The sequence below is a fragment of the Tupaia chinensis genome, unplaced genomic scaffold (assembly GCF_000334495.1).
Source record: "Tupaia chinensis unplaced genomic scaffold, TupChi_1.0 Scaffold000256_1, whole genome shotgun sequence".
Taxonomy (NCBI): Eukaryota; Metazoa; Chordata; class Mammalia; order Scandentia; family Tupaiidae; genus Tupaia; species Tupaia belangeri.
Genome location: NW_006159736.1, coordinates 2079676 through 2106615, shown reverse-complemented (window position 1 = coordinate 2106615; position 26940 = coordinate 2079676). Strand labels below are relative to the sequence as shown.

Genomic DNA, 26940 nt, shown 5'->3' with positions numbered 1-26940 from the left:
CTGGTCCGCGCCGTCCGCGAACGCCGGAGGCGAGCGCCTCTTCGCTGCCTGGACACCTGGGGCTGCCACCAATCCAGCCCCCCTCGGTGGAATTGCTGGGGAGTCCGGCGTCAGGGGGCGCCAAGGAGCCGGGGGGAAAACCTTGAGGTGCTGGCGGGAGCCTCCAAGAGGTGCTATCCTCACCCCCACCTCCCTGCGCTCCGCCCCGAGGTCGGGGCTTTGGAGGATGCAGCCGGGTGAGCTATTGCTTTGGGGGCGGGAGGGTTCCTCGCACCCTGAGGCGCGAACATCGGGAAGGGCCTTCCCTGGGAATTGGGGTCCCCCAGGAACGGGAGCCCAGCCATCTCCAAGCCCCTTGTAAACTCGGAGCGTTCGGGAGCAGAATGCCGTGATCTGCAGACGCAAACTGTTCCACCCCAAACTTGGTGGCAGTGGAGAACCGGCACCTTAGGTCCTCTTGCATCCGTGCGCTCACCGTAAAAACGACTGATTTAGTGCGTTTGAAAGGAGAGGCGACTTGTGATGTAAGCGCCTGACAAATGAAGGAAGTTGCGGATTGATATATAAATATTTTGAGGAGAAATTTTGTAGGGTGTGTGAGGGAATGGTGATCTGTCACACTCGCTCACACACTCGCTCTGTCTCTCCTTTGCTTCCTCCCTGACACTTCTTCATGCCCATCCAAAAAGTATATTGCAGTTGATGGCTGGGGGACTTGTCTGTGGACGCTGGTGCAATGCCCATGCAGGAGGCATGGCCCGCGGACCAGGGCCACCTGGCCAGGAAGTCTTGCTGCAGCAGTCTGCGGCATCTTGCGGCCTTGGCGGGCCGGTGCAGTACCGCGGTCTGCTGCCCCCAAGGCAAAGCTGGCTTTTCCTGTGTGGGCCTGGGTCTGTTTGGTTTGGTTTCATTTACTTGCATGAGGAAACCACAGTTAGAGTGATAAGGTAGCACATTACTGCATTCGTGGAGTTTCATAATAACTAGTAGGTTGGACTCTTCGTTTGGAATATTTAAGAGACAATTGTAAAAATTTGTAAAATTCTGAAAAGCAGTTAAAGATTTGGTAAGAATACTTAAGTTTCATTTGCTTATAGGCATCTCAGAATCAATATTGTTTTCTAACTATACAAAACCACCGTACAGCGCTGCATAAAAGCTTAACCAGGAATGTTTTTAAGGCTGATAGCATACTATCACATATAAACGTGAAAGAAAATCGAAGACATAGCCTAATGCAATCTCTTAACTGCCAGATTCATATTTCATATACATAGAAAACAATGGTCACAGTTTGGTTTGGTTTGGTTTTCTTTAAGGGTTTTTTTTTTTCCTTTTTTTTTTTTTTTTTTTTAGCTGATTTTCTAAAATAAAATAAACATTCAAGTGTTACTATCTCACTCATGGAGTTGATTTGGGTGGTAGATGGAAGGGATATTGCTGGGAGATGCTGTCAAGTGGGACTCCTGAATGCCAGAGTGTAGGCTGTGCTGGATGCCAGCAGAGGTTCCTAGGTCCCTGGCACTCTGGGAGGCTGACAGGTAGCACTGCATCATATGCACATGGCTTTAGGTTTCCTGATACCGCAGCCCACTGCAGTGAGAAACTATTCCTGCCCATTATGCAGGGGTTATTGAAGAGAATCCTGAGAGCCTGCAATATGTGGCACATCAGGAAAGAAGGAATTCTCTGTCACATTGACTCAACAGTGACATGGTAGAGTCATTTAAAACACAACAAAACTGAGCTAAGCTTTTGCAAACATTGGGTAGAAATAATACCAGAATTTAGGAAGGTCATCCTAACTTTATGCTTCTCATTGACTAAAATGTGTAAAGGAGTTAAAATGGCTTAAATATCCTTGAACAGAAATGTATCTAGTACTACAAATACAGTAGCCAGTTTACCCCAAACTCTGCATTTTTAACAACAAAATGCAACTAACTAGCAATTATGGTTTTCTGAGCTATTATTTTAGCACAGTTGTTATCATCCAGTCTTGCTGCAGCAATTTATAAGTTTCAAGTGCACAAGAGAACATCATTTATCTCTCTTGGCAGGCAAACGCTTTCCTGCCATGCAGTAGGATTATAGATACTTCATTTTAAATGCATTCGTTTCTGTTCTATGCATCAGTTATCTTAGGGGTACAAATAGTAAGCAAACCCAAGCCTTGAAAGAATTTAGTATTTTGTTCTGTTGTTATTTTCTGCTTCGTTGTTGCTAATTTATCATTTCCCCCAAAATAATGGCATGTTATTAATGGCTCTTTCTTTGTGTTTATGTGGTGCCTAATACATTGTGAAATTCAATAAATATTAAATCAGCCAATCAGTCCTTTCAGAAGTTACTATAGTAATGACCAGCAGTTAGCATAATGGTTATGTCGCTGAACTCCCATGTAGTTGACCGTGGTTCAAGTCCCGAACCTGGTGGCTTAAACTCACACCAGGCGCGTGTGCATGGGTGCCCAAGATCCCGAGAGGAGAATGGAGGAGAAGAGATTGTGGTGTGGCCATTCCCCTGGGGGGTGATTTCTCACTTTCTGTCTCTCTGTCTGTCTCTGTCTTTCTGGCGAGTGCACATGCCCTATTGCAAAACAAACAAACAAACAAACCAAAAAAAACCTCTCCAAAAAAAAAGTTACTATAGTAGAATTTTATCTTTCCTTTTTAAAAAAAAATGTATTTTATTCAGCTTTATTTATTTATTTACTTTATTTGACCAGAGAGGGACAGTGAGAGAGAGGCAAGTGAGAAAGCAAGCCACCAGGGACTTGAACCGTGGTCAGCCATGTGGGAGTCCAGCGCCCTTAACCACCATGCCACTGCCAGCCCTAGGATTTTACCTTTTCTTTCACTAAGTTTTAATTGGAAAAAAAGAATAATTGGCATTGTATAAAAGTCACACACACACACAATTGGAGAGAAAGGATTAAAGGAGAAAGGCTCATGACCAAAATTTTTTATACCAAGAAAGACAAATCATAAAGAAAAAGTTATGTATAATTTGCTTTCTTATGACAGTAAGTTAGCATTGTCTCCCAAGAGAAGATAAAAGAGTTTGGGAGAGGCCAGCAGTGGCATGGTGGTTTAGGCACTGAACTCCCACACAGCTAACTGCAGTTCACGTCCCAGACCAGGCACCTGGCATTCTCATGTTCCCTCTCTCTCTCTCTCTCTCTCTCTCTCTCTCTCTCTTTCTCTCTCTCTCTCTCTCTCTGGTGAGTGTACATGCCCTATAGAAAATTAAATAATTATAATAAATTAATAAAATAAATAATTCTTTTAAAAAATGGAAGATTTGGGGAAAATAGCTAAGAGAGTTTGGTATCAGGTATGTGGAAGTTCATATAACAGGGCCACCAAGGGATGTGGTTAAGGCTCTGGACTCCTACATGGCTGATTGTGGTTCAAATCCCAGGCCTGGTGGTCTCCTTTCTCTCTCTCTCTTTCTCTCTCTCTCTCTGTCTCTCTCTCTGGTGAGTGCACACACCCTGTAGCAAATTAAGTAATAAAAATAAATAAAATAATTATTTTTAAAAACTGTTTAAATAAAGAAGTTGATCTATCATACAGCTCTCTTTCTTTTGAGCCTCATCCAAATTGGGAATAGAAATGATGAATCAACAGGAAATTCAAATATTAACTTTATTCAGGGTAAAGTTAGATTGAAAAACAATTTAAACTCAATACTAAAAATGAGGCATCTTATTTCTTTCCCCCTAATTTAGAATGCCACTCAGTCACAGCTGAAAAAAGATGGACCTCCCCAACGCTAGGGCAGAAAGCAGCCCAACCTATACAAATTCTTTTAGAGAGATTAGTCTTTGACATTTCCCAGTCATTGAAACACAAAGGATGATTGGGCAGGAGACAGTCCCATCTGTAAGAAGGAACTCTTTTTTAAAAAACATTTTTGCCATAGGGCACGTGTGCTTGCCAGAAAGACAGAGAGAGACAGAAAGACAGAAAGTGAGATATCACCCCCTAGGGGGAATAGCCATGCCACAATTCCTTCTCCTTTATTCTCCTCTCAGGATTTTGGGTACGCACGCACACACATGTGCCTGCTGTGAGTTTTAAGTCACTGGGTCTGGGACTTGAACTACAGTCAACTCCATGGGAGCCCAGCAATGTAACCATTACACCAGCTACTGGTCCCATGAAGAGACTCTTACACATCAGCCTTACCCATTACTGACTTGCAGCCCCTTCCCCTCAGCACCCAACTTACCCCATCACTAAGTCTTTGCACCTCCCAAAGGTAAGAGACAGTAAAGGGTTTTTTTGTTTGTTTGTTTTTTGTGTTTTTGTTTGTTTGTTTGTTTGTTGAGAGGTTTTTGCTATAGGGTGTGTGCGCTCGCCAGACAGACAGAGAGAGACAGAGACAGACAGAAAGCGAGAAATCACCCCCCAGGGGGGATGGCCACGCCACGATCCCTTCTCCTCCGTTCTCCTCTCGGGATCTTGGGCATGCACGCACACACGCCCGGTATGAGTTTTAAGCCACCAGGTCCAGGACGCGAACTGCGGTCGACTACGCGTGAGTCCAGCTACATAGCCATTACGGCAACTGCTGGTCCCAAGAGAGTAAAGGGTTTTTAATACAATGCCAGGGGGCTGGACTCCCACATGGCTGACTATGATTCTAGTCCCAGACCTGGCAGCTTGCTTTTTCATTTCTCTCTCTCTCTCTCCCTCTCTCTCTGGTCAACTTCAAAAAATAAAATAATGACAATGACTAAAATTAAATAAAATTGAAGATAAATTTTTAAAAATACAATGCCAGAAACATCTACAGCAGTACTCCTCTAGATGTAGCAAGTTGTGACACAAGTTCATAATTTAATGGGTCAGGAAGAAGAAAATTTTCCATCCTAAACTATAGCAAACCAATTGAGGGGAAGGGAAAAGTTGAAGATGACAAGTTTTGAGCTAGGCTGGAACAAGAGTTTTGAAGGGGAATTTGACAAGTTGCATTTTAGACCCTTTGAGGTGGAGGTGTCAGAAGGACATCAGTGTGAAAATATCCAGCAAGCCCATGGAAAAGTGGGTGGAGAGGTCAGAAATATGTGAGAGTCATCAACATAGATTGTAGTTAAAGTCATAAAAATGTAGGCAATGACTAAGAAAGAGAAACTATAGAAAGAACTGAAATCAGAACTTTGGAAATAGCTTCCATTCCTGGACTGGAGGATGGCAAAAGGCAGGACCATGGAAGCCAAGCAGGATATGTCGCCATAGAATGGTTTACTACAACAGAGGGATAAATGGGAAGTGGCGGAGGAAGAGGACTGAAGACTGGTGACTAGGAGATCTCCAGAAACCTTCTGGAGGACTCGTTCATTCTGGTAAGAAAGCCTAAAACCGGACATTTATGGGGTGAAGAGAGAATGAGACTGTAAAAAGAGGACATAGCTGTTGTCTGCAATCTTTAGAGAAATTCAACTCTAAAGAAAAGCTATCGAAGCTTGAGTAAAGGCCAATGATGATCTTCTTTCAGGACAGGGTATTTGAACAAGTTTCTAGGGAACTTGGAACATGCAGCCAGCAGTAAGAGAGGAAGAATTGAAAAGAGAGAGAGGGGCATTCTGCTGGGATTTGTGATTTAGCAATTTGTTTCAACATACCTTGAGTCCTGCCTATCCCAGTTGCTCCCACCACTCCACTCTCCACCTCAGACTGGTTCTTTTTGCTCTGAGACTGCTTTTGACTCTGCCGAATTAAAATTGAGCTTAATTTTAATGACTTCCTGACCACGGCCTTCTCCTCACCAACCATGCCTGCTAACACTCAGATCCAAAGAATGATTCGTTGAGGGAAAGATAAGGAACATTTTGGAATGTAGCCTAGGTTGTAAGTGTTTCTTACAATATGGAAGTGAATAGATTACACAATTGATAATCACACAAGGACATTACAATGAAACATTACCCCCTTGGAAACAAAAAGTTTAGATAGGAATGACTCTATCAATGAATTGTTAGAAATAAAGCATATTGATTTTGTACTGGTAGCCTACTTATCCCTAGGTGAAGAATGTTATATGTGTTTGTGTTGAAAGATAAAGCTACATCATCTGTAAGATCTACCTCATCTAATGTAATCTTGGAGGCGATTTCCAGCCACCAGGGAAGTCAGCATGTGGATGGAATACTGTTGTCTTTACAATAGTTGAGGTTTTGGAGGAAAAACAATTGTAATTTGCAGTACCATCAAATATTGTTTTTAGCAGATATTCTCTGGGAAAAGACTTTTTATTAATTTACCATAATAAAAAACTTTTAAAATATCTTAAAGCCATCACTATAAGAGAAAAATGTTTCAAAAGGACTCTACATTGTTCTTTCAATATTTTGGAAAATTTACAGCCTAGTTAGGAATTGTTGTATGGGTTGCCAGGCTGCCAGGCTGCAGAATGCATGATTGGAAGACTGGGGAAGAGGGGAGCAAGGGGGGGCGTTTTTTTTTTTTTTTTTTTTTTTTTTTTTGCACATTACAGACTTTTCAAAAAAGTGCTGAGTTTGAGAGCTTAAATCATGAATTTAATTGAATTCATCTACTCTATAATACTTCGTAGACAGTTTTAGGGAAGTAATCATTTATTATCCACAAGCAAATAGAATTCATTTATATAGTTTCCACACTGAGTGTAGGATTAGTCATGCAGCAAAATACTGAGTCATTTGGCCAAAAAACTTACTCATAGTCCTATGAACTGCCAATGGAAAATTTGAGAGCTGCTCATAAATCAAATTATAAAGCTTTTAGTGTTATAAATTACTGGGCAGTATTGTTTGTTATTATTCATATAGTGTAAAATATTTCTGTCAATTCTAAGAATTAGCAATTTACAAAAGAAGTTTGAAAACTGAAGGAATTGCCTTCTAGATCCAAGATGAAAGTTGCCATGTAAGGCACAAGCATTCCATATTTTTTAAAAATTTAATTAATATTATTTATCATTATTATTTTTTAATTTGCTACAGGGCACACACACTTGCCAGAGAGAGACAGACAGACAGAGAGAGGGAAAAATGAAAAAACAAGCTGCCAGGTCCAGGACTTGAACCATGGTTGCTCACATGGGAGTCCAGTGCCTTAACCAACATGTCATCTGCTGGCCCCACATTCCATATTCTTAAGTGAAAAAAAGAAAACAATAAGTAAATTTATATGGGCATAGTAAATACGAGATGAAGAGAATCTTTTTTTTCTTTGAGAGGTTTTTGCCATAGGGCGCGTGCACTCACCAGACAGACAGAGAGAGACAGAGAGACAGAAAGCGAGAAATCACCCCCCAGAGGGGATGGCCACGCTGCAATCCCTTCTCCTCCATTCTCCTCTCAGATCTTGGGCACGCACGCACACGCACCGGCGTGAGTTTTAAGCCACCGGGTCCGGGATGTGAACCACGGTCGACTACATGGGAATCCAGCCACATAGCCATTATGATAACCGCTGGTCCCTTTTTTTTTTTTTTTTTTTTTTAATGAAAGATTTTTGCTATAGGGCACATGTACTCCCTGGAGAGACAGAGACACAGAAAATGAGAATTTATTCTCCAGGAGAGATGGCCGCACTGCAGTCCCTTCTTCTCCATTCTCCTCTTGAGATTTTGGGCACACATGCATACACGCCCTGTGTGGGTTTCAAGCCACTGAGTCCAGGACTCAAAGCATAGTCGGCCATGTAGGAGTCCAGCACCTTAACCACTACGTCACCTGCTGATCCTGAGATGAAGAGAATTTTTATTAATATTTATGAATTAGATTTCAAATTTTTTTTTTTCCTAATTTGCTACAGCGTGCATGCACTTGCCAGAGACAGAAAGTGACAAAGGCAGGGAAGATGGCCACGCTGAAATCACTTCTCCTCTCAGGATTTTGAGCACGCATGTGAATATACCCAATGTGTTTTTCATGACACTAGGTCCAGCACTCAAACCACATCATGAGCTATGTGCGATTCAGCCACCTTAACCACCACACCACTGGCTGGACCTCAGATTATCTTAATAAAATTGAATAGCTAGATTTCCCCTATCTCTTAAAATAAATTTGTGTCATTTAAGACTTTTGCATTAAATATTTTGTGCTAATAGATTTGTATGTTAATGCATCAGTGTGTTGATAGCCTGAAAGAATAACATCGCTGAAAGAGCAGAGGTACTAAGTGTACCAAGGAGAACATAAAATTGCAATGAGTAATTGATGATTAGTAAAATGTTTCAGTAACACATAGTTCCAGAGGTTATGGAAACTCTCCCAATTAATGACATCTCATGAATCTAGGAATGGAAAGAAAATGACATCTTAAAATGTAGCCCTGGGCCAGCAAGTGGCATGGTGGTTAAGGGCGCTGGACTCCCACATGGCCGACCACAGTTCGAGTCCTGGATGTGACAGCTTGCTTTCTCATTTTTCCTCTCTCTCTCTCTCTCTCTCTCTCTCTCTGCCCTTCGCTGGTCAAATTATAATAAATAAATAAATAAAGTCAAATAAAATAATTATTTTTAAAAAAAGAATCATACAAATTCACACAAGTATAAAGGCTTCTGAATACAGTATCAAATGATTCTCTCAATTCAACACTAGCATCACCTGAGTTCCCCTAATACCAAGAGAAATGGATAGTTTCAGGTACTATCAGTCTAAGATGGGCAAAGGAAACTTTCTCCCCTCACCTGTAAATGTCAGAGTAGTGTCCTGAATGTAAGTGATTGTTGCCCACCCTAAAATTAAGTAGAGACCCTGTGCGGTGCGTTTTTTGTCCTTTTACAACTTTAATCATATTGGAAGGGAGACAATTGAGTTCCTGAAGGTAACACCTATTAGAATGACAGTTTTAATATTCTTTTTTTTTTTTTTTTGAGAGAGGTGTTTTTGCCACAGGGGCACATGTGGTCGTTGGAAAGAGAGAGACAGAGACAGTGAGAAGGAAAGTGAGAAATCACTCCCAAGGAGGAATGGCCACACTGCAATCCCTCCTTCTCCATTCTCCTCTTGGGATCTTGGGGATGCACAAGCGCCCACTGTGATTTGCAAGCCACTGAGTCCAGGATGCTAACCACAGTGAGCTATGTGTGAGTCCAGCTACACAACCACTACGCCATCTGCTGGCCCCATCAGTTCTAGTCTTAAGAGAAAAGAGGGGCCATCAGGTGTCATGGTGGTTGGGGCACTGGACACCCATGTGGCTGACCTCAGTTCGAGTCCTGCAGGTGGCTTGCTTTCTTGCTTTACTTCTCTCTCTCTCTTTCTCGCTCTCTGATTAAATTGGGGAAAAATTATAATGATGAATAAAATTAAATAAAATATATTTTTTAAAAAAAGAGGAGAAAAGACTGTTAACTATCATGTCCACAGACCTCTGCTCTGCCATGGGAAGAAGAGCTAACTTGATTCCCAAGGTGCCTTGAGACCAATTAAGTATTCCAATTTATATCTAAGATATTTGAATGGAAAAGCCCATTCCAAGTCCACAGCATTGGTCCTAAAATCTGGTCTTGGGTTCAAAGTCAACAAAAAATTGCCCTAGTCTTTTGCATAAAAGAGAGACAAAAGGGTGGCCACCAAGTAGCATTGTGGTTAAGGTGCTGGACTCCCACATGGCTGACTGCGGTTCAAGTCCTGGATCCAGAAGCTTGAGCTCACACCAGGCACATGTGTTGCTTGCCCAAAATTCCAAGAGGAGAATAGAGAAGAAGGGATTGTAGCACGACCATTCCCCGGGAGGAGGAAGGAATTTCTTGCTTTCTCTCTCTCTATCTCTGTCTCTCTGGTGAGCGCATGTGTCTTACAGCAAAATCTCTCTTTAAAAAAAAAAAAAAAAAGAGGGAGAGAGAGAGACAAAAGACTTTAAAATCAGGCTCCCAGAAACCAACTCTAGACATTCTGGTGAACATAGTGTCCATTCTTCCTAAATCCTGCTCCAAGGCACAGTTTATGAGGCTTTTCAACACTCAACAGCCTGCTATAAAGTCTTCCTTCCTAGTGACCAGGGCCTTCAATGCAGGTAGGATCATTCTGCACTCCATGAAGGGAAGGCCACCCATTCATACCACATGCTCAGTGCCACACAGTCATTATTTCTAGCTTCCTACCAAGGGTGGAATGATGCAGTTTGAGCATTTGTCCTCTTCAAAATTCATGATGAAAAGTGATTGCCACTGTGACAGTATTAAAAGGGAGGACCAGGGCCAGAGGATGGCATAGTGGTTGAGGTGCTGAACTCCCACGTGGTTTGAGTCCTGAACCCAGAAGCTTGAAAATCATGGTGGGTGTGTGCACATGTGTGCCCAAAATCCTGAGAGAAGAAAGTAGTGATTGTGTGGCCATACCCCCAAAAGTGATTTCTTGCCTTTCCTCTCTCTGGTGAGTGTGCGTGCCTTATGCCAAAAAAAGAGATAGAGAGGTAGAACCTTTGAGAAATGATGGAACCATGTAGGCTTTGCCTTCACTAATATTTTAATGCCACCAACGCAAGAGTGGGTTCGTTATAAAAGGAGAAGTTCAGTATCTTTCTCTCTCCCTCCCCTCCCATTCTCTTTCCCCTCCCCACTGCCTTCTGCCATGGAATGACACAACAAAAAGACCTTTGCCAGATGCTGGCACCTTGGCATTCGACTTCTCTGCCTCCAGAACTGTAAGCCAATAAATTTCTGTTCATTAGACATTACCCAGTTGGTAGCATTCCATTATAGAGCACAAAATGAACTAGGACGCCATCCTTGCCATACTTGTTGATCTTGGTTCTCTCCCCACCACCAAATTCCCAGGACACTAGATCTCCAAGTCCCACCATCATGATTATATTATGCCATAGCTTGAGGCTGGTATTTTATTATGTGATTGTTTCACTCCAGTGGGCAGGTCCAGTTTTCTAAGGTAGCCTGATCTCAGTCTGGCTAGCCTTATTCCCTCCGAGTTCCCTTCTGACCATCTTGGCTGGGAAGGTTTGGTGATACAACATTCGTGCATCCTCACAGGAATAGACTTTGACTCGTTGCCATTACCTGAAAGCCTCAGACCCCTCTGGGCCTAGCAGACACTGTTCTTTGCACAGATTCATCCTATGGCCATTTGTAATGAGGCAGGAACCTACCTTGAGAAAATGTTGCTGACTGTAGTTAATGTGCTAGACTCCCTGGTGGTCTGCCATCTGGTAAGCTGTGAAAAGTCTGGGTCTTAGTGCCTGAGTTAAGGCGCACTAGTAGCCCCCTGGAAGTTGCTTGGTGTGATCATTACTCACCTGTCTTTGTTACCGGAAGGCATGGAACAACATGCACTGGTCTTCCTCATTACTGAATGGCTGCCTTGCAAGCCTAGTTGTTTGTAGTCATAGCTAACATTTACTGAGTATCTGCTCTCTGCTGGGCCTTTGCAGATAATTTACATGCATTTACTCATTTAATCCTCACAGCAACTGTAGGTATGTACCATTGTTTTTTCTATGTTATACATGAAGGTTCAGGGGCTTAGAGATATAAAAATTTCCCCCAGGATTACACAGGTAGCAAGTAGCATAAGGATTCTCCAGCACTACAGAAACCATTTCTATTGCACGTTTTTCATATGCACTGTCTCCCTGCCACTGCAGCCCCTTACCTACAAGAATCCTTTAATTAGGGACCAGCAGTTAGCGTAATGGCTATGTCGCCAAACTCCCATGTAGTCGACCGTGGTTCGAGTCCCAGACCCGGTGACTTAAACTCACACCAGGCGCGTGTGCATGCGTGCCCAGGATCACAAAAGGAGAACGGAGGAGAAGGGATTGCAGCATGGCCATCCGCCCTGGAGGGTGATTTCTAGCTTCCTGTTTCTCTCTCTCTCTCTGTCTGTTTGGCGAGCGCACGTGCCTTATAGCAAAAACCTCTCAAAAAAAAAAAAAATAATAATCCTTTAATTAGGGCTTTCTAGGCAGCTACTGTTCCTCTCTTCTTACTATCCTTAGTCTACGCTACCCAGATTAATGAAGACCAACTTGACATTTTATTATACATTTGTTCATGTTTTTTAAATTTATTCAATTTTATTAATTGTTATTTTAATTTGACCAGAGAAAGACAAAAAGAAAGAGGGAAAGTGAGAAACCAAGCCACCAAGTCTGGGACTCGAACCACAGTTGGCCTTATGGAAGTCCAGCATCTCAACCAGCACATCATCTGCCGGCCCCCCAACTTGACATTTTAGCAGAACATGAGATATTTTGTGACACACAAGGTATGTGCTCCCCTCCTTTATTCTGTGAGGAACATTCCTGCACAGCTCTCCTAATCCCTCAGGCTTTCAATCTTATCATTTCATTGTCACATCCCCATCACTATCACGTGGGTAAATTTGACCCAGAATCTTTAAAAAGCTAAAGAAGCTTATGGGATGGAGTAGAAAGACTCCCATTTTGGAAAAAGGCGACTATTAGAGCCCGTTTCACTGTCCTTCATTAGAGAGAGAGCTCTGATCATTTCTTCTTTATTTTTTATGTAAGATTGAGGTTTATCAATTGTAGGATCATAGGCATCGAGGTTAAATAACTGTTTCTTAAAGCCCTCTCCTCACTGTGCTGTTGTAAATACCCTTCTATTCCTACATGTTTGATCTAAGCTTTATATGAGAGGAATCTGGTTCTATTTCCTTCCATTAATAAAATACTACTATTAATAAATTAATAAGTTATTACTATACTTAACATATCAATTTGTGAAGGAGTACTGTTACTATCCCCATTTCATAGATTGAGGAAACAGAGGCACAGAAAGAAAACTTGGGAAGTAAGTATAGAGATTAGGTTATAGGGATCAGCAGTTGGCATAATGGCTATGTCGCTGGATTCCCATGTAGTTGACTGTGGTTCGAGTCCTGGACCCGGCCACTTAAACTCACACCAGGCACGTGTATGTGTGTGCCCAAGATCCCGAGAGGAGAATGGAGAAGGGATTGTGGCATGGCCATCCCCCCTGGGGGCTGATTTCTTGCTTTCTGTCTCTCTGTCTCTCTCTTTCTGGCAAGCGCACACATCCTATAGCAAAAAACCTCTCCAATAAAAAAAAAATTTTTTTTAAAGGGCTTCACAAAAAAAGAAATTAGGTTATAGATCCAGACAGTTTGGTTCCAAAGCCTGTGTTTGTAGCCACTTTGTCACCCTGCTTCACTATCTAGTATATTTGGAAGAGATACAGACCAGAAGACTATCTTAACCTATATAGCAAAACTTTATCTTTACAAAAAAAAAGTATCTCTTTAAGATTTCTATTCTTGGGACCAGCAGATGGCATCATGGTTATGTTGCTGGACTCCCACATGGCCAAGTGCAGTTCAAGTCTCGGACTCAGTGGCTTGGACTTGGAACTCATACCAGGTGCGTTTGTATGTCCAAAGTCCTGAGAGGAGAGTGGAGCAGAAGGGGTTACAGTGTGGCCATCCCCATGGAGGGTGATTTCTCTCTGTCTCTCAGCAAGCATATGTGTACTATAGCAAAAAATTTAAGGAAAAAAAAAGATTTCTATTCTCGGGGGCCAGCAGGTGGTATAGTGGTTAAGGCACTGGACCTCAGTTTGAGTCCCAGTCCTGGGAGCTTGCTTTCTCACTTTCTCTCTCTCTTTTTCTTTCCCTGATGAATTTAAATAAATAAATAAATAAATAAATAAATAAGAATTTTCAAAAGTTTTAAAAAGATTTCTGTTCTTTCAAGCCAGCAAGTGACATGGTGGTTAAAGTGCTGGATTCTCACATGGCCAACCATGTTTCAAGTCCTGGACCCAGAGGCTTAAAAAATCACAACACATAAATAGAAAAATACATTTTTTTTTAAATATTTCTATTATTTCATTAAAGAACAAGCTTAGTCTTCCCTACTTTCTGTGAACAGGATGTACATTTGCCCAAGGTTCTGTCTCTCCCTGGCTTTTCCAGCAACTTTTCTGCCATAAAATCAAGGGCTTATGGGGCCATCAGTTGACGTGCGGTTGGGGCACTGGACTGCCACATGACTGACTGCAGTTTTGAGTCAGGGACTTTGCAACTTGCTCTCTCACTTTCCCTCTCTCTCTCTCTCTGTCTCTCGCTGGTGAGTACATGTGCCCTGTAGCAAAGTTTAAAATAATAATAATAATAAATAAAATAATTATTTTTTAAAATAAATTTGTAAAAAGCCAAGGGCTCACAACATTGTCCCAAAGAGCCAGCACTTTTGAGTCTCCTGTTCCTCTGTCTTTGATACTCCTGAAACTTGACATTAGATTGCATACTTTGAATTCCATCTATCCATCTGTCCTACCTGGCTTAAATAGATTCATTCCAATTCCATGGGTTTTCTTCCTTGATTATTACATTCATTCTCCAGTCTTAACTAGTGCCTTAGCTCTGACTTGCCTTATGGCATTCTGCAACCACACTTGTCAATAGGAGCGGACTGAGATTACAGTGTGAGTTTATTTTGGTGTAAAAAATTTTGAAATTATAGTTTTTGTCATAATACTAATTTTCTATGATCTTTTTGAAGTCTTATATATATAACAAGATAATCTCTTAATTCCTCTTCCATTTTTATTGCTCTATAAATTTATTGATAGCAAAATATTGTCACTCATCAATACATATGAATGTATTTTATCTCTTTTTAAAGAATTATTTATTGGGAACCAGCAGTTAGCGTAATGGCTATGTTGCTGGACTCCCACGTAGTCGACCGCGGTTCGCGTCCTGGACCCGGTGGCTTAAAACTCACGCCGGGCGCGTGTCCGTGCGTGCCCAAGATCCTGAGAGGAGAATGGAGGAGAAGGGATTGCGGCATGACCATCCCCCCTGGGGGGTGATTTCTTGCTTTCTGTCTCTATGTCTCTCTCTGTCTGGCGAGCGCACGTTCCCTATAGCGAAAACCTCTTAAAAAAAAAAAAAGAAAAAGAAAAAAAAAGAATTATTTATTTATTTAATTAATTCATTTATTTTAATTTGGACAGAGAGAGAGAGAGAGAGTGACAAAGTAAGCCATCAGGTCGGGGACTCAAACCATGGTCAGCCATGTGGGAGTGTCCAGCGGATAACCACCATGCCGCCTGCTATTCCCATTTTTTTTTTAAAGAATTATTTATTTATTTAATTCATTCATGAATGTATTTTTTCTAAATGATCTGTATCTCGGAGGAAGAGAAATAACTTGATAAAAATGTGTGATGTAGATGATGGTTCAATTTTTTTAATAATTATTTTATTTAACTTTATTTATTCATTTATTCATTTATTTATTTATTTATTTAAATTTGACCAAAGAGAGACAGAGTGAGAATGAGAGAGGGAAAGCAAAAAAGCAAGCTATCAAACCATAGTTGGCCACGTGGGAGTCCAAGGCCCTTAATCACCATGCTACCTGCCAGCCCCAATGATGGTTCAATTGTTAAAAATTTTAGTATTGCTTTAAGGGACTATGAATTTTAGGGTACGAGATGAAATTATTAGTAATAGGTGAGAAGGAATATGATTTATTAAGTAAATTATATGAAATATGTGGCTCAGCATATTAACTATGTTTAGACCTAAACTTCTGAGTATAATGCTACAGAATTAATGGAAACATAGGTAAATGGTGACCAATTATTTTACTAATATATGATATTAATAAAGAGTATAGTGGCATAGATACTTCACTTTATTTTTTCACTTATTATTTTTTTAATTTGACCAGAGCAAAACCCATAGAGAAAGGGAAAGTGAGAAAGCAAGCCACCAGGTCCGGGACTTGAACCGTGACTGGCCACGTGGGAGTGTCCAACACCTTAACCACCATGCCACCTGCTGGTCTCTGGCATAGATATTTCAAACAGAAATTAGCTTGTCCTTTCATCTTGTAATTGATTAGATAAATTAGTATTTGGAAGTTGAATCAGTCCTAATTTTCTTTTGGAGAGGTTTTTTGCTATAGGGCAGGTGTGCTCCCCAGAAAGAGAGAGAGACAGAAAGCAAGAAATTACCCCCCAGAAGGGATGGCCATGCAGCTATCCCTTCTCCTCCATTCTCCTTTCGGGATCTTGGGCACACATGCACGCATACCCAGCGTGAGAATAAGCCACCGGGTCCAGGACTCAAACCATGGTCGACTTGAATCAGTCCTGATTTTTATGCATAGGCATTGATTCTGAGACCAGAATTATTACATTTTGTAAATTTTTAAAATTGATCTTGGGGGATGGCAGGTGGCATGGTGGTTAAGAGTGCTGGACTCCCACGTTGTCGACCACGGTTCAAGTCCCGGACCTGGTGGCTTTCTTTCTCACTTTCCCTGTCTCTCTCTCTCTCACTCACTCTCACTCTGTCCCTCTCTGGTCAAATTAAAATAAATAAAGTTAAATAAAATAATTATTTTTAAAAATTGGTCTAAAAGCTGTTATTGTATAGAATATGTTTACTTTGGAATGAAAAGCACAATGATCTCATCTTACTCAAGATGAAAAGAATATTCTACATGAATTAAAAAATATGAAGTAGAAGACAATTAACTTGACTTGTATTTATCCTGAAACAGAACTTTTGATTGATTCTTATTGTGCATTAGTGTTTTGGAAAAATAGAGAGGAAAGATGCATATATATTTGAGAGACAGGTAGAAACAGGAGGATAGCTAAGAAGAAAATTCTTATAAAAACTAGTATTTGTAAGAGATATTTTGGGCTCCAGAACCATGGGGAAACTTGTTTAGAATTCCTCTGAGTTTTGCATATACTTTCCTGCTAAAACTTCCAAGTGGTTCCGCTCATTACTGCAGGCTTTTTGTTGACAAAGTTTTAACGGGGACAGTTGACATTGTTGGAGCAGAGAATATTGTCTTCCATTATTTCCAGCCTCTGATTTCTGCGCTGTTATGTTATCAATACCTCTCTACTGTAGAAATCTTCATAAACACATCAGGACGAAAGCAAGACAGTCACACTATCTAGTTATAAATAAGGCAACAGTTGGGTCACTTAACACTGGTTCTCTAGCCAGGTCAGGAACAACAGAGAGACTCTGGTACAGGGGCTGATACATGAAGAGCCTCTGATCATAGCAATATCAATCAATACAGTGATAGTGATCTGAGTGTAAATACATGATGAGAAAGGAAAAAAGATAGGATATTTTTCTTTGAACTATCCCTTCATAACTGGAAAAGAGCTTGATCATTGGTAGGTTGGAGCATGTCAGAACATGAAAATTAAAATAGCAGCCTTATCCAATAGCACCATAGTACTCCAGTAAATAAATAGTGTAGGCTAAGGCATATTGTCAGTGTCAGGTGTCCATAGGGAGAGAACAGGTGGAAATACTGGCAGCAGAAGGAAACTACTGGCTGGAAATAAATAGACACCCAGGCAGTCAGGAGATAGGAGGAACCCTACCATGTTGTAGCAGTCAGGGTTCTGGCAAGAAACAGATGGCCCACTAAAATTAGGATGATTTGAGAAGATTTGACAAAAGAGGCTTTTTAAGGGAGTATGGACTGGATATAGGAAAACCATGAAGGATAGTGCTATACCTCATGGCTGGTCAGAATGGAAATGTTACCAGCTCTGCAACAGAGAGAAGGGAGGCAGTGGCTATTGCAGCCTGAAAAGAGTGGGTCATTTAGACAGACTCACTGTGAAATATGAAGTGCCCTCACAGGAAGGAAGCCACAATTGTAAATTCTCCTAACTCACTGTTTCTTCCTCTGATGTCCCACTTGGTTGTTCCAATGGTTGAACTCAGCTGGAAAGAGAGCAAGGGAACTCAACAGGTCAACTTTTAGACTTAGAACACAGAATGGAGACAGCTGGGGAAGGGATCAGGAAGAGTAAAGAAAAAAAGGCTCTCGTTCTAGTGTCTGGGCAGGACTGTAGACCTAAGAAACACTAATGAGCAGGCCAATACTCCAGCTGTGATGAAACGGGACTAGAGAGCAGAAACTTAAGCAAGGGGACCCTGAAAGGGATTTCATTAAGTGGGGAAAAAAAATAAAGGAGGAGAAGAAGAAAGCAAAACCTAGTTTTTGGAATTGACAATGTGTTCAAAAGCTAGCTTGTGATTAGTTTCTCAATTATGGCTCTAGACTTTCTTTAGCCTACTATAGATGAATAATAAGGAGCAGCTGCCAGGGTCCACTGGGGATCTCAGTTCCCTCACCTGTAATGTGTCAATAATACTTGAATCTACCCCAAAAAGGGTAAATGAGTTAGTAAAAGCTAAATACTTAATGTATTTATTAAGCACTCAGTAATAGTTGTTTATTGTTTTTTTAAGAATTATTTATTTTGGGACCAGCAGTTAGCGTAATGGCTATGTCACTAGACTCCCATGTAGTCGACCACAGTTCGAGTCCTGGACCCAGTGGCTTAAACTCACTCCGGGCACATGTGCATGTGTGCCCAAGATCCCGAGAGGAGAATGGAGGAGAAGGGATTGTGGCATGGCCATCCTCCCTGGGGGGGTGATTTCTCACTTTCTGTCTCTCTGTCTTTCTGGGGAACACACGCGCCCTATTGTAAAAACCTCTCCAAAAAAAAAAAGAATTATTTATTTTAGGAACCACCAGATGGTGTAATGATTATATCGCTGGACTTCCACATAGTCAACCACAGTTCCAGTACCAGACACGGTGACTTCAAACTCACACTTGGTTGGGAACCAGCAGTTAGCGTAATGGCTATGTCGCTGGACTCCCACGTAGTCGACCACGGTTCATGTCCCGGACCCGGTGGCTTAAAACTCACACCGGGCGCGTGTGCGTGCGTGCCCAAGATCGAGAGGAGAATGGAGGAGAAGGGATTGCGGCGTGACCATCCCCCCTGGGGGGTGATTTCTCGCTTTCTGTCTCTATGTCTCTCTCTGTCTGTCTGGCGAGCGCACGCGCCCTACAGTAAAAATCTCTCCAAAAAAAAAAAAAACTCACACTTGGCATATGTGCATACATGCCCAAGATCCTGAGAGGAGAATAGAGCAGAAGGGATTAAAGTATGGCCATCCCCCCTGGTGAGTGATTTCTTACTTTCTGTCTCTCAGTCTTTCTGATGAGCACACATGCCTTACAGCAAAATCTCTCTAAAAAAATTTTTATTTTTTTTTTTTAAATTTGCTATAGGTTATATACACTCACGAGAGAGAGAAAGAGAGGGAGAGAGAGAAAGTGAGAAAGCAAGCTGCCAGGTCTGGAATTCAAACCACAGTCAGCCATGTGGGTTCAACACCTTAGCCACCACACCACCTGCTGGCTCCAACACTCAGTAAATGTTAGCTATGTTTTCATTCTTTTAATTTTTATTATAACTTTTAATTTTTATTTTTTAATTTCAAAGTAGAGCACATACATGTGAGAGTGGATGAGAGTGAACACCCTCTACAGGGTCTGGCTATGTCACAATCTCCTTGCTCTAATTCTCCAGCCCAGTGGATCCTAGCATTCACAGAAATGCCCGGTGTATTTCAGGTTGACCAGATGAGGGATTCGAACCAAGGTGACCATGTGGAATCGTTCTTCTTTTAAGCAGTGTATTGCCACTGCACCACAGAGCCAGTCTTCTCCCTTCTTTTACTAAAGACAGTGTCTTACTATATCACAATCTTCCTGCCTCGGCCTTCTGAGTAGCTGAGACCCAGGCGTAGGTCACCACACCCAGATCGTTCTTTTTTTTTTTTTTTTTTTTTCTTTTTTTTTGGGGTGTTTTGGCTATAGGGCGCATGCGCTTGCCAGACAGACAGAGAGAGACAGAGAGATAGAAAGCGAGAAATCACCCCCCAGAGGGGATGACCACACTGCCTTCTCCTCCATTCGCCTATCAGGATCTTGGGCACGCACGCACCTCCGCCCGGCATGAGTTTAAACCACCAGGTCCGGGACTCGATCCGCGGTCGACTACGTGGGAGTCCAGCGATATAGCCATTATGCTAACTGCTGGTCCCCCCAGATCTTTCTTCAGACAGAATCTTGTGTGCAGCCCCTAGCTTGCAGTACTTCTGCCTCCCTCAGCCACCCAAGTGGCTGGGAATACAGATGCATATCACCTTGCCCAGCCTTTAGGTTGGACTGGAAATTGAACCAGGCCCTCTATGTGTCCCAGCTGGAGGAACACATCTTACCAAAGTGTGCCACCTTATCAACACTTATGTTTGTTGTGTTTATTTTTAAGAATTATTTTATTTAACTTTATTATTATTATTATTATTATCATTTTCCAGTTTGATCAGAAAGAGACAGAGAGAAAGAGAGAGGGAAAGTGAGAAAGCAAGCCACCAGGTCCGGGACCTGAACTGCTATTGGTCATGTAGGAGTCTAACGCCTTTAACCACCACACCACCTGCCAGCCCCTATATTTTTTAAGCGAAAGAGATGGATTAGAAAGAAGTGGCATGGTGGTTGAGAGACTGGACTTCCCCATAGTCAACTGCAGTTCAAGTCCCAGACCTGGCAGCTTGTTTTCTCCCTCCCCCACCCCTGATCAAGTGAAAAACAATAATAAATAATATTAATAAAATAATTTTTAAAAAGAACGATCTAAGGATGTTATATAGAACAATATATGGCACTCAATTAATTCCTTTCCAAGATAATGGTTAAATATATGACAACACATGATATCACTGCTTCTTCATTAAATTATCTTCAGTGCACATATAACTACAAACTGCCTTGGTACGAATATTTCTTATTCCCCTTCCTAAAATGAGGTTTTAAAAGGATTAAGGTCTTGGGACCAGCAGGTGGTGTGGTGGTTATGGCACTTGATTCCCCACATGGTTGACTGCAGTGTGAGTCTAGAACCTGGCAGCTTGCTTTCTCTGTCTCATTTTCTTCATTCACTCTCTGTCTCTCGCTAGGGAGCATACATGCCCTATAGCAAAATAAAATAATAATAATAAATAAAATAAATAATTTGAAAAAATTTAAAAAGTTTTTAAACTGATTCAAGTCTGTAGCCCCTCAAATATACTTAATGTTTCTTAGACTCATACATATTCTTCAGTCCAACCTAAGTAATGCTATCAAAGTTTGGAAGCATTGTTGAGCCATCCTAGAATATATTAAACATCTTTTTAATTGAGATGTTGCTGAAACAACTTGGAAATGAGAATTGTGTTTGGTGCCATTTGAAAATGGAGGAAGTAAAAAGAGAATGTGAAAATATTCCCTAGAGGACTACTAAAACCTACTGGTTTCCCTCCAAAAGTCAACTTGATGAGAAAGCCATCAATGCCATTGGAGTATGCTGGTGTGCTCAGAAAGCACCCAATCATTTACAGCCACTCCAATCTGGGATTTTGCTTCTTCTTTTATGTGTATATAATCTTTAAAACAAAACAAAACAATGTGAATGGGACCCGCAGATGGTGTAATGGCTAAGTGGCTGGACTTGCATGTAGTTGACTATGGTTTGAGTCCCAGACCCAGTGGCTTAAACTCATGCCAGGCATGTGTGCATGGTGCCCAAAATCCCAAGAGAAGAATGGAGGAGAAGGGATTGTGGCGTGGCCATCCCCCTTGGGGGGTGATTTCTCGCGTTCTGTCTCTCTGTCTCTCTTTCTGTTGAGCACATGTGCCCTATAGCAAAAACCTCTCCAAACATACATACATACATACATACATACATACATAAAACCAATGTGAATATCTTCCTCTCTCATGCTCCACCTTTCTAAGAGGTTGGGCTAAACTAGCAGTCTGTTTCACAGACAACATTAAGGCAGCCAGTGGGTATTAAGAAATATATTGACACTACTTTCCTTACATTTGGGGGACAGCCCTGTGGCCTAGTGGTTAAGGTAAGCCTATCCCACATGACCCACCACAGTTCGAATCCTGGCACTTTGAGATTCATTTAGAGGGAAGATGCAATTCGTTTCCTGATCTGAATACCACAAGAGATTTTTTTATGTCTGTACATTCCAAAATTGAGACATGTAGAAAGTTAATCTAAAATTTTTGAAAGCTATGAAAGGGTACTTGGGTTTATTATAGTGCTGTACTTGTTTTTCATAATTTTATTTAATTTATAATAGATATTTTATATTTCAATACAAAAGCAGATGAAACACCTGAATTATATTTTGGTACTCATTTAGTTTCCTAAAATTTAGTATTTCTTAGGACTTTAGAGGTAGAATTTTAATTCCTGCATTATGTCCTTAATTTGTTAAGATAAACAGGGGCCAGCAGGTGGTGGGTTCCAACATGGACGACAACAGTTCAAGTCCCAGACCTAGCAGCTTGAAAATCATGCCAGGCACTTGTGTGTGTGTGTGTGTGTGTGCCCAAAATCCCAAAAGGAGAGTGGAGGAGAAGGAGTGATGGCATGGTCGTTCCCCTGGGGAGTGATTTCTCACTTTCCTTCTCTCTCTGTCTTTTTCTGTCTCTATGGCAAGTACAAGTGCCTTATGGCAAAAACCTAAAAAAAAAAAAAAAAAAAAAAAATGGTAAATGTACATGCATATAAGGATCAGCAGGTGGCGTGGTGGTTGAGACGCTGGACACTCCCACATGGCTGACCACGGTTTGAGTCCCAGACCTGGTGGCTTCCTTTCTCACTTTCTGTTTCTCTTTCTCTCTGGTCAAATTAAAAATAATAAATGAATGAATAAATAAAATTAATTATTTTTTTAAATGTACATGCATCGAGAATGTATATTCCTGTTAACTTTGTTTGCTTTTATTAGTTACAATGCTCCCCTGCTTCTATGCCTTTTCCTGCATTGCCAAAAGTTAAAAAAAAAAGAAACAATAGCCTCAGCTCCAAACTCAGATTAGCACTGGATGTATTTTTGAAGTTCAAATTATGGTTTCAACATTGTTTTTCAGATCACAATGCAAATACAAAGAAAATTGCCGTATTTCAAAATCCATTTTACCACGTAATTGAGGAGCTCTCACTTAACTTCTAACTGGAAGTAATTAATCTGCAGTGTAATGTCATGCAAAAAAGGCAAATAGCAAAGAGAAAAAATTAATAGAATTGTATCAAAAATCTTCAAAGAGCTGAATATGTTTATATTATGAACTTACATTTGGAGGAATGGAGTTTCTTGGTAATGGTTGCACAATATTGCAAATATATTAAAAATATTGAGTACATACTTTAAATAGTTTAAATGGTGAATTTTACATTCTGTGAATTTTATCTTGGTTAAAAGTTATAAACTTATGGATTACTGTAGTATTAGTGTATGCCAGTACCAGTCAGTATGAAAGATATTTTCAAAGAGGAAATATTGTAAACTCTAATACAGCTAAGCATTAACCAATGAGCACTTGGAATTTAGTGATATAGAATGCTAACTTTGAACTCAAATTAAGCAAGCTTTTTGCTTGTTTGTTTGTTTTAGTCTTGCTATAACATGCGTGTACTCACTGCAGGAGGGGAGAGAGAGAGAGAGAGAGAGAGAGAGAAATCACTGCCCAGGGTGGACAGCCATGTCACAATCTCATCTCCATTCTCCTTTTGAGATTTTGGGCACACACATACATGCACCCAGCATGTTTTTCAAACTGCCTAGTCCAAGACTCAAACCATGCCATTGGCCATGGTGGGATCCAGATGCCTTAACCTCCACATCACCTACTGGCTGCTGGCCTGAACAGATTTGGTTTATCCACTGTTTTCATTAGTAGATCTGTCCTTTCAAGAAGTTGCATAGTGTTCAATTATTATATTTTGAATAAAGATTCTGAGGAGGCCAGCAGGTGGGATGGTGGTTAAGGTGCTGAGTTCCCACATGGCCGACCCTGGTTCGAGTTCCGGACCTGGTGGCTTGAAAATCATGCCAGGCACATGCATGTATGCCCAAAATTCTGAGAAGAGAGTGGAGAAGGGATTACAGCATGGCCATCCACCCTGAGGGGTGATTTCTCACTTTCTCTCTTACTGTTTCTTTCTCTCTCCATTGAGTGCACAAGTCCTATGGGGAAAACCTAAAAAAAGAATAATTAAATAAAATACAATTTGTGAAAATGTGTTTTCTTTATGTAATTGTCTATATAATAATGCTTTATTTGTCCTCTTGGCTTGCAATGCTTAAGATACTACTATCCAGCCCTTTTTCAAAAAACTGTATTGCTCTTGCTCTAGCAAATAGACTACTGATATTTACTATTGTAGAAAAAGAATATGTATCTATAAAATGCTCTTAACAATCCTTAGTTTGGGATTGCTTATGGCATACATAGAACCTATGAATTTATAAATCCTTAGAGAACATTGTACAAGCTACAACTCTGAAATGCAAAATGAAGATGTATCACAATTTTTTTTCTTTTTTTCTTTTTAGAGGTTTTTGCCACAGGGTGTGTGCGCTCACTTGAGAGAGAGAGACAGAGATAGTGAGAAATCACCTCCCCTCCCACAGGGGGATGGCCATGCCTCAATCCTTTCTCCTCCAATCTCCTCCTGGGATCCGGGGCACACATGCATACGCACCTGGTGTGAGTTTCAAGCCACAATCAGCCATTTGGGAGTCCAGCAACATAACCACTACACCATCTGTTGACCCTGATGCATCACAATTTAAACCCTCCCCATTTTGTTTAATGACCCTCAAACCTAATTTACAAGTTTCACCTCTTATCCTGGACCACAGGTTACAGATACGATGTTAGAAGCAAGGACCTGGGAAGCCAGCAGGATGCCCTAGACCTCTCCTTTTGCCTGTGCTTCTAGATTGCGTATTTCTTCAAAAATTTTAGTGAAGGGACCAGCAGTTAGCGTAATGGCTATGTCGCTGGACTCCCACGTAGTCGACCGCGGTTCGTGTCCCGGACCTGGTGGCTTAAACTCACGCCGGGCACATGTGTGTGCGTGTCCAAGATCCTGAGAGGAGAATGGAGGAGAAGGGATTGCAGGGTGGCCATCCCCCCTGGGGGGTGATTTCTCGCTTTCTATCTCTCTGTCTCTCTCTGTCTTTCTGGCGAGTGCATGCGCCCTATATAAAAAACCTCTCCAAAAAAAAAAATTTTTTAGTGAAGTTTGATATGGTCTCTGATATTTTTTATTCAAATTAGACAATCACATATGTTATCTCAAACCTAGTTACGCATTTTAAAGCCTCAAGTAAGTTTTCGAAGTTCTCATCAAGCAACTTCATCAAGAACATCAAGATACAATTTTATGCTAGGAGTGTAATGACTTTTGCTTAAAGTAGGCAAATGAACCATGTTTTCCAAAATAATTAGAGTGTAATTTGGTCAGGAGAATATGTTACCTCAATAGTCTACACATTCTTTGAAGACCTCTAAGCTCAATCCCTACTACAGTTACTTCTTTTATGTATAATTAAATATTTTTATGAAAACAATATATGCAAATAATAAGGATGCTAAGACCTAATGGTGCATCATCTGTACATAGAAAAAGTGAAATTTCATCATTTCAACCCTAGTCTATCTAAGAACTAATTCACATTTTGGGAATTGATTATCCCTTATCATTTCTATGAAGTATGCTGTTGCCTTTGAGATATTTTCCCCTAGACTTTATGGTATAGTTTTTCAGTTTTCATCAAGAGAAGTCTTCCCATCTCAAGACCTCAAGGATAAGGAAAAAAAAAACTAAAATAAAAAAATCTTATTGCTGTCCTTGGAATATTTTGGCCTTTGGTCCTAGTGAAATCTGCTATTATTAATGTCTTCCTCCTAAAGATAACGTAACTTCAATTCTCTAAGATACTATTTGTATAAATGTATTATATTTTTACTTTTTTTTAGATTCCTCATAACTAACAGTAAAATAAAAAACTTAAATATAGGAATTTTACACTCTTTGATTTTGTGATGACAACTGCGTATGACATCCTTGAAAACATGGACATCCTCCTCAGGATGATGAAATCCAAAGATTTTTAAAAACTATTTATTTAATTAATTTTGTTTGTTATTATCATCATTTAATTTGACCAGAGAGATAGAGAGAGAAAGGGAAAGTGAGAAAGCAAGCTGCCTGGTCTGGAACTCTAACCACAGTGCGCCATGTGAGAGTCCAGTGCCCTTAATTGTCACCCCACCTGCTGGTCCTATGAAATTGAAAGACTTTTGCATCAAATATAAATGTGTATTAAATCGGTTATTAGAAAAAAGAACTAAAGGGAGAATTTAGTAAAAGTTGTGTTTACCTAACTGGCTAGTACCACTATGAAACATACGGTTGTAAATATATTCTCTATTCTTTTTTGTGTTTATTTTTAAGGAAAAACATTAACTTTAGGGCTACATCCAAAATAGCATCATCTACATGGGCATTCCCTTCTACAATTTCAGAAGATCTTTGATAACTAATTGAGAAAATGCAGAAGATCTTGGAGACAGATGAAATTACCAATATTCAAGCTTTTAGAAAAGGAAAGAGGAAAAGGACAGAGACAATGGACTCAGAAAATGCAAATAGTGACATGGATAAAGGACAGGTTAGTTTCCTATTGCCTTCCTAACAATTATACTCCCTTGCTCAACCATAATTCCTTTAATAATTTCCATAATTCCTTCATAACTTATTCATATTTCCCCATTTCTATTCATTTATTCTTTAATTCTATATTCAATTAAGAGAATATAATTTCATGTTCTCCTTTTAATGTTGAGTGAATTGGATTAGAAACATACTGAACAGACAATTTTCTGTTTTATTCAAGTATGGCCAATGTGCCATTGTTCAAACTGCCCTGATAGTCCAGGAAATTAAAGATCAGTAAACTATCAGAAAATGGTTTTATCTCCCAAATATTCCTGGAGAAATTGGAATACCTCTCCTTTAAGACTTAATTATTTGCTTTTCTTTTCAGACCCCAGTTTGTGGCACATTCTCATCACCAGTTTGGTCAGGCCCCTTCTCCTGTTTTTATTTATTCATTTGTTCCTTTTAAATCTGAATTCCTCACTCCTATTCCTCTCCTACACTATAGGCACCCATCATTGTGTTTATTCTGTATCTTTGTATTTGTGTGTCTTTGGGATA

The 26940-nt window shown here is 40.6% G+C and overlaps 1 protein-coding gene across 3 annotated transcripts in view; it reads left to right on the top strand.

Moving 5' to 3' along the window:
* BEND6 (BEN domain containing 6) overlaps nucleotides 1-26940 on the top strand; it is a 64415-nt gene that overhangs the window by 505 nt on the left and 36970 nt on the right. Inside the window, exons 1-2 of one of the 3 annotated variants that reach the window (XM_027772136.1) lie at nucleotides 15-236; nucleotides 26176-26392. In XM_027772136.1, coding sequence (XP_027627937.1) covers nucleotides 26273-26392 — 120 coding nt within the window. In that variant the 5' untranslated portion in view covers nucleotides 15-236; nucleotides 26176-26272. Of the gene's footprint in view, nucleotides 1-14; nucleotides 237-26175; nucleotides 26393-26940 lie in introns of those variants that run through there. The other 2 variants (XM_006149182.3, XM_006149183.3) reach the window with 2 other exon arrangements.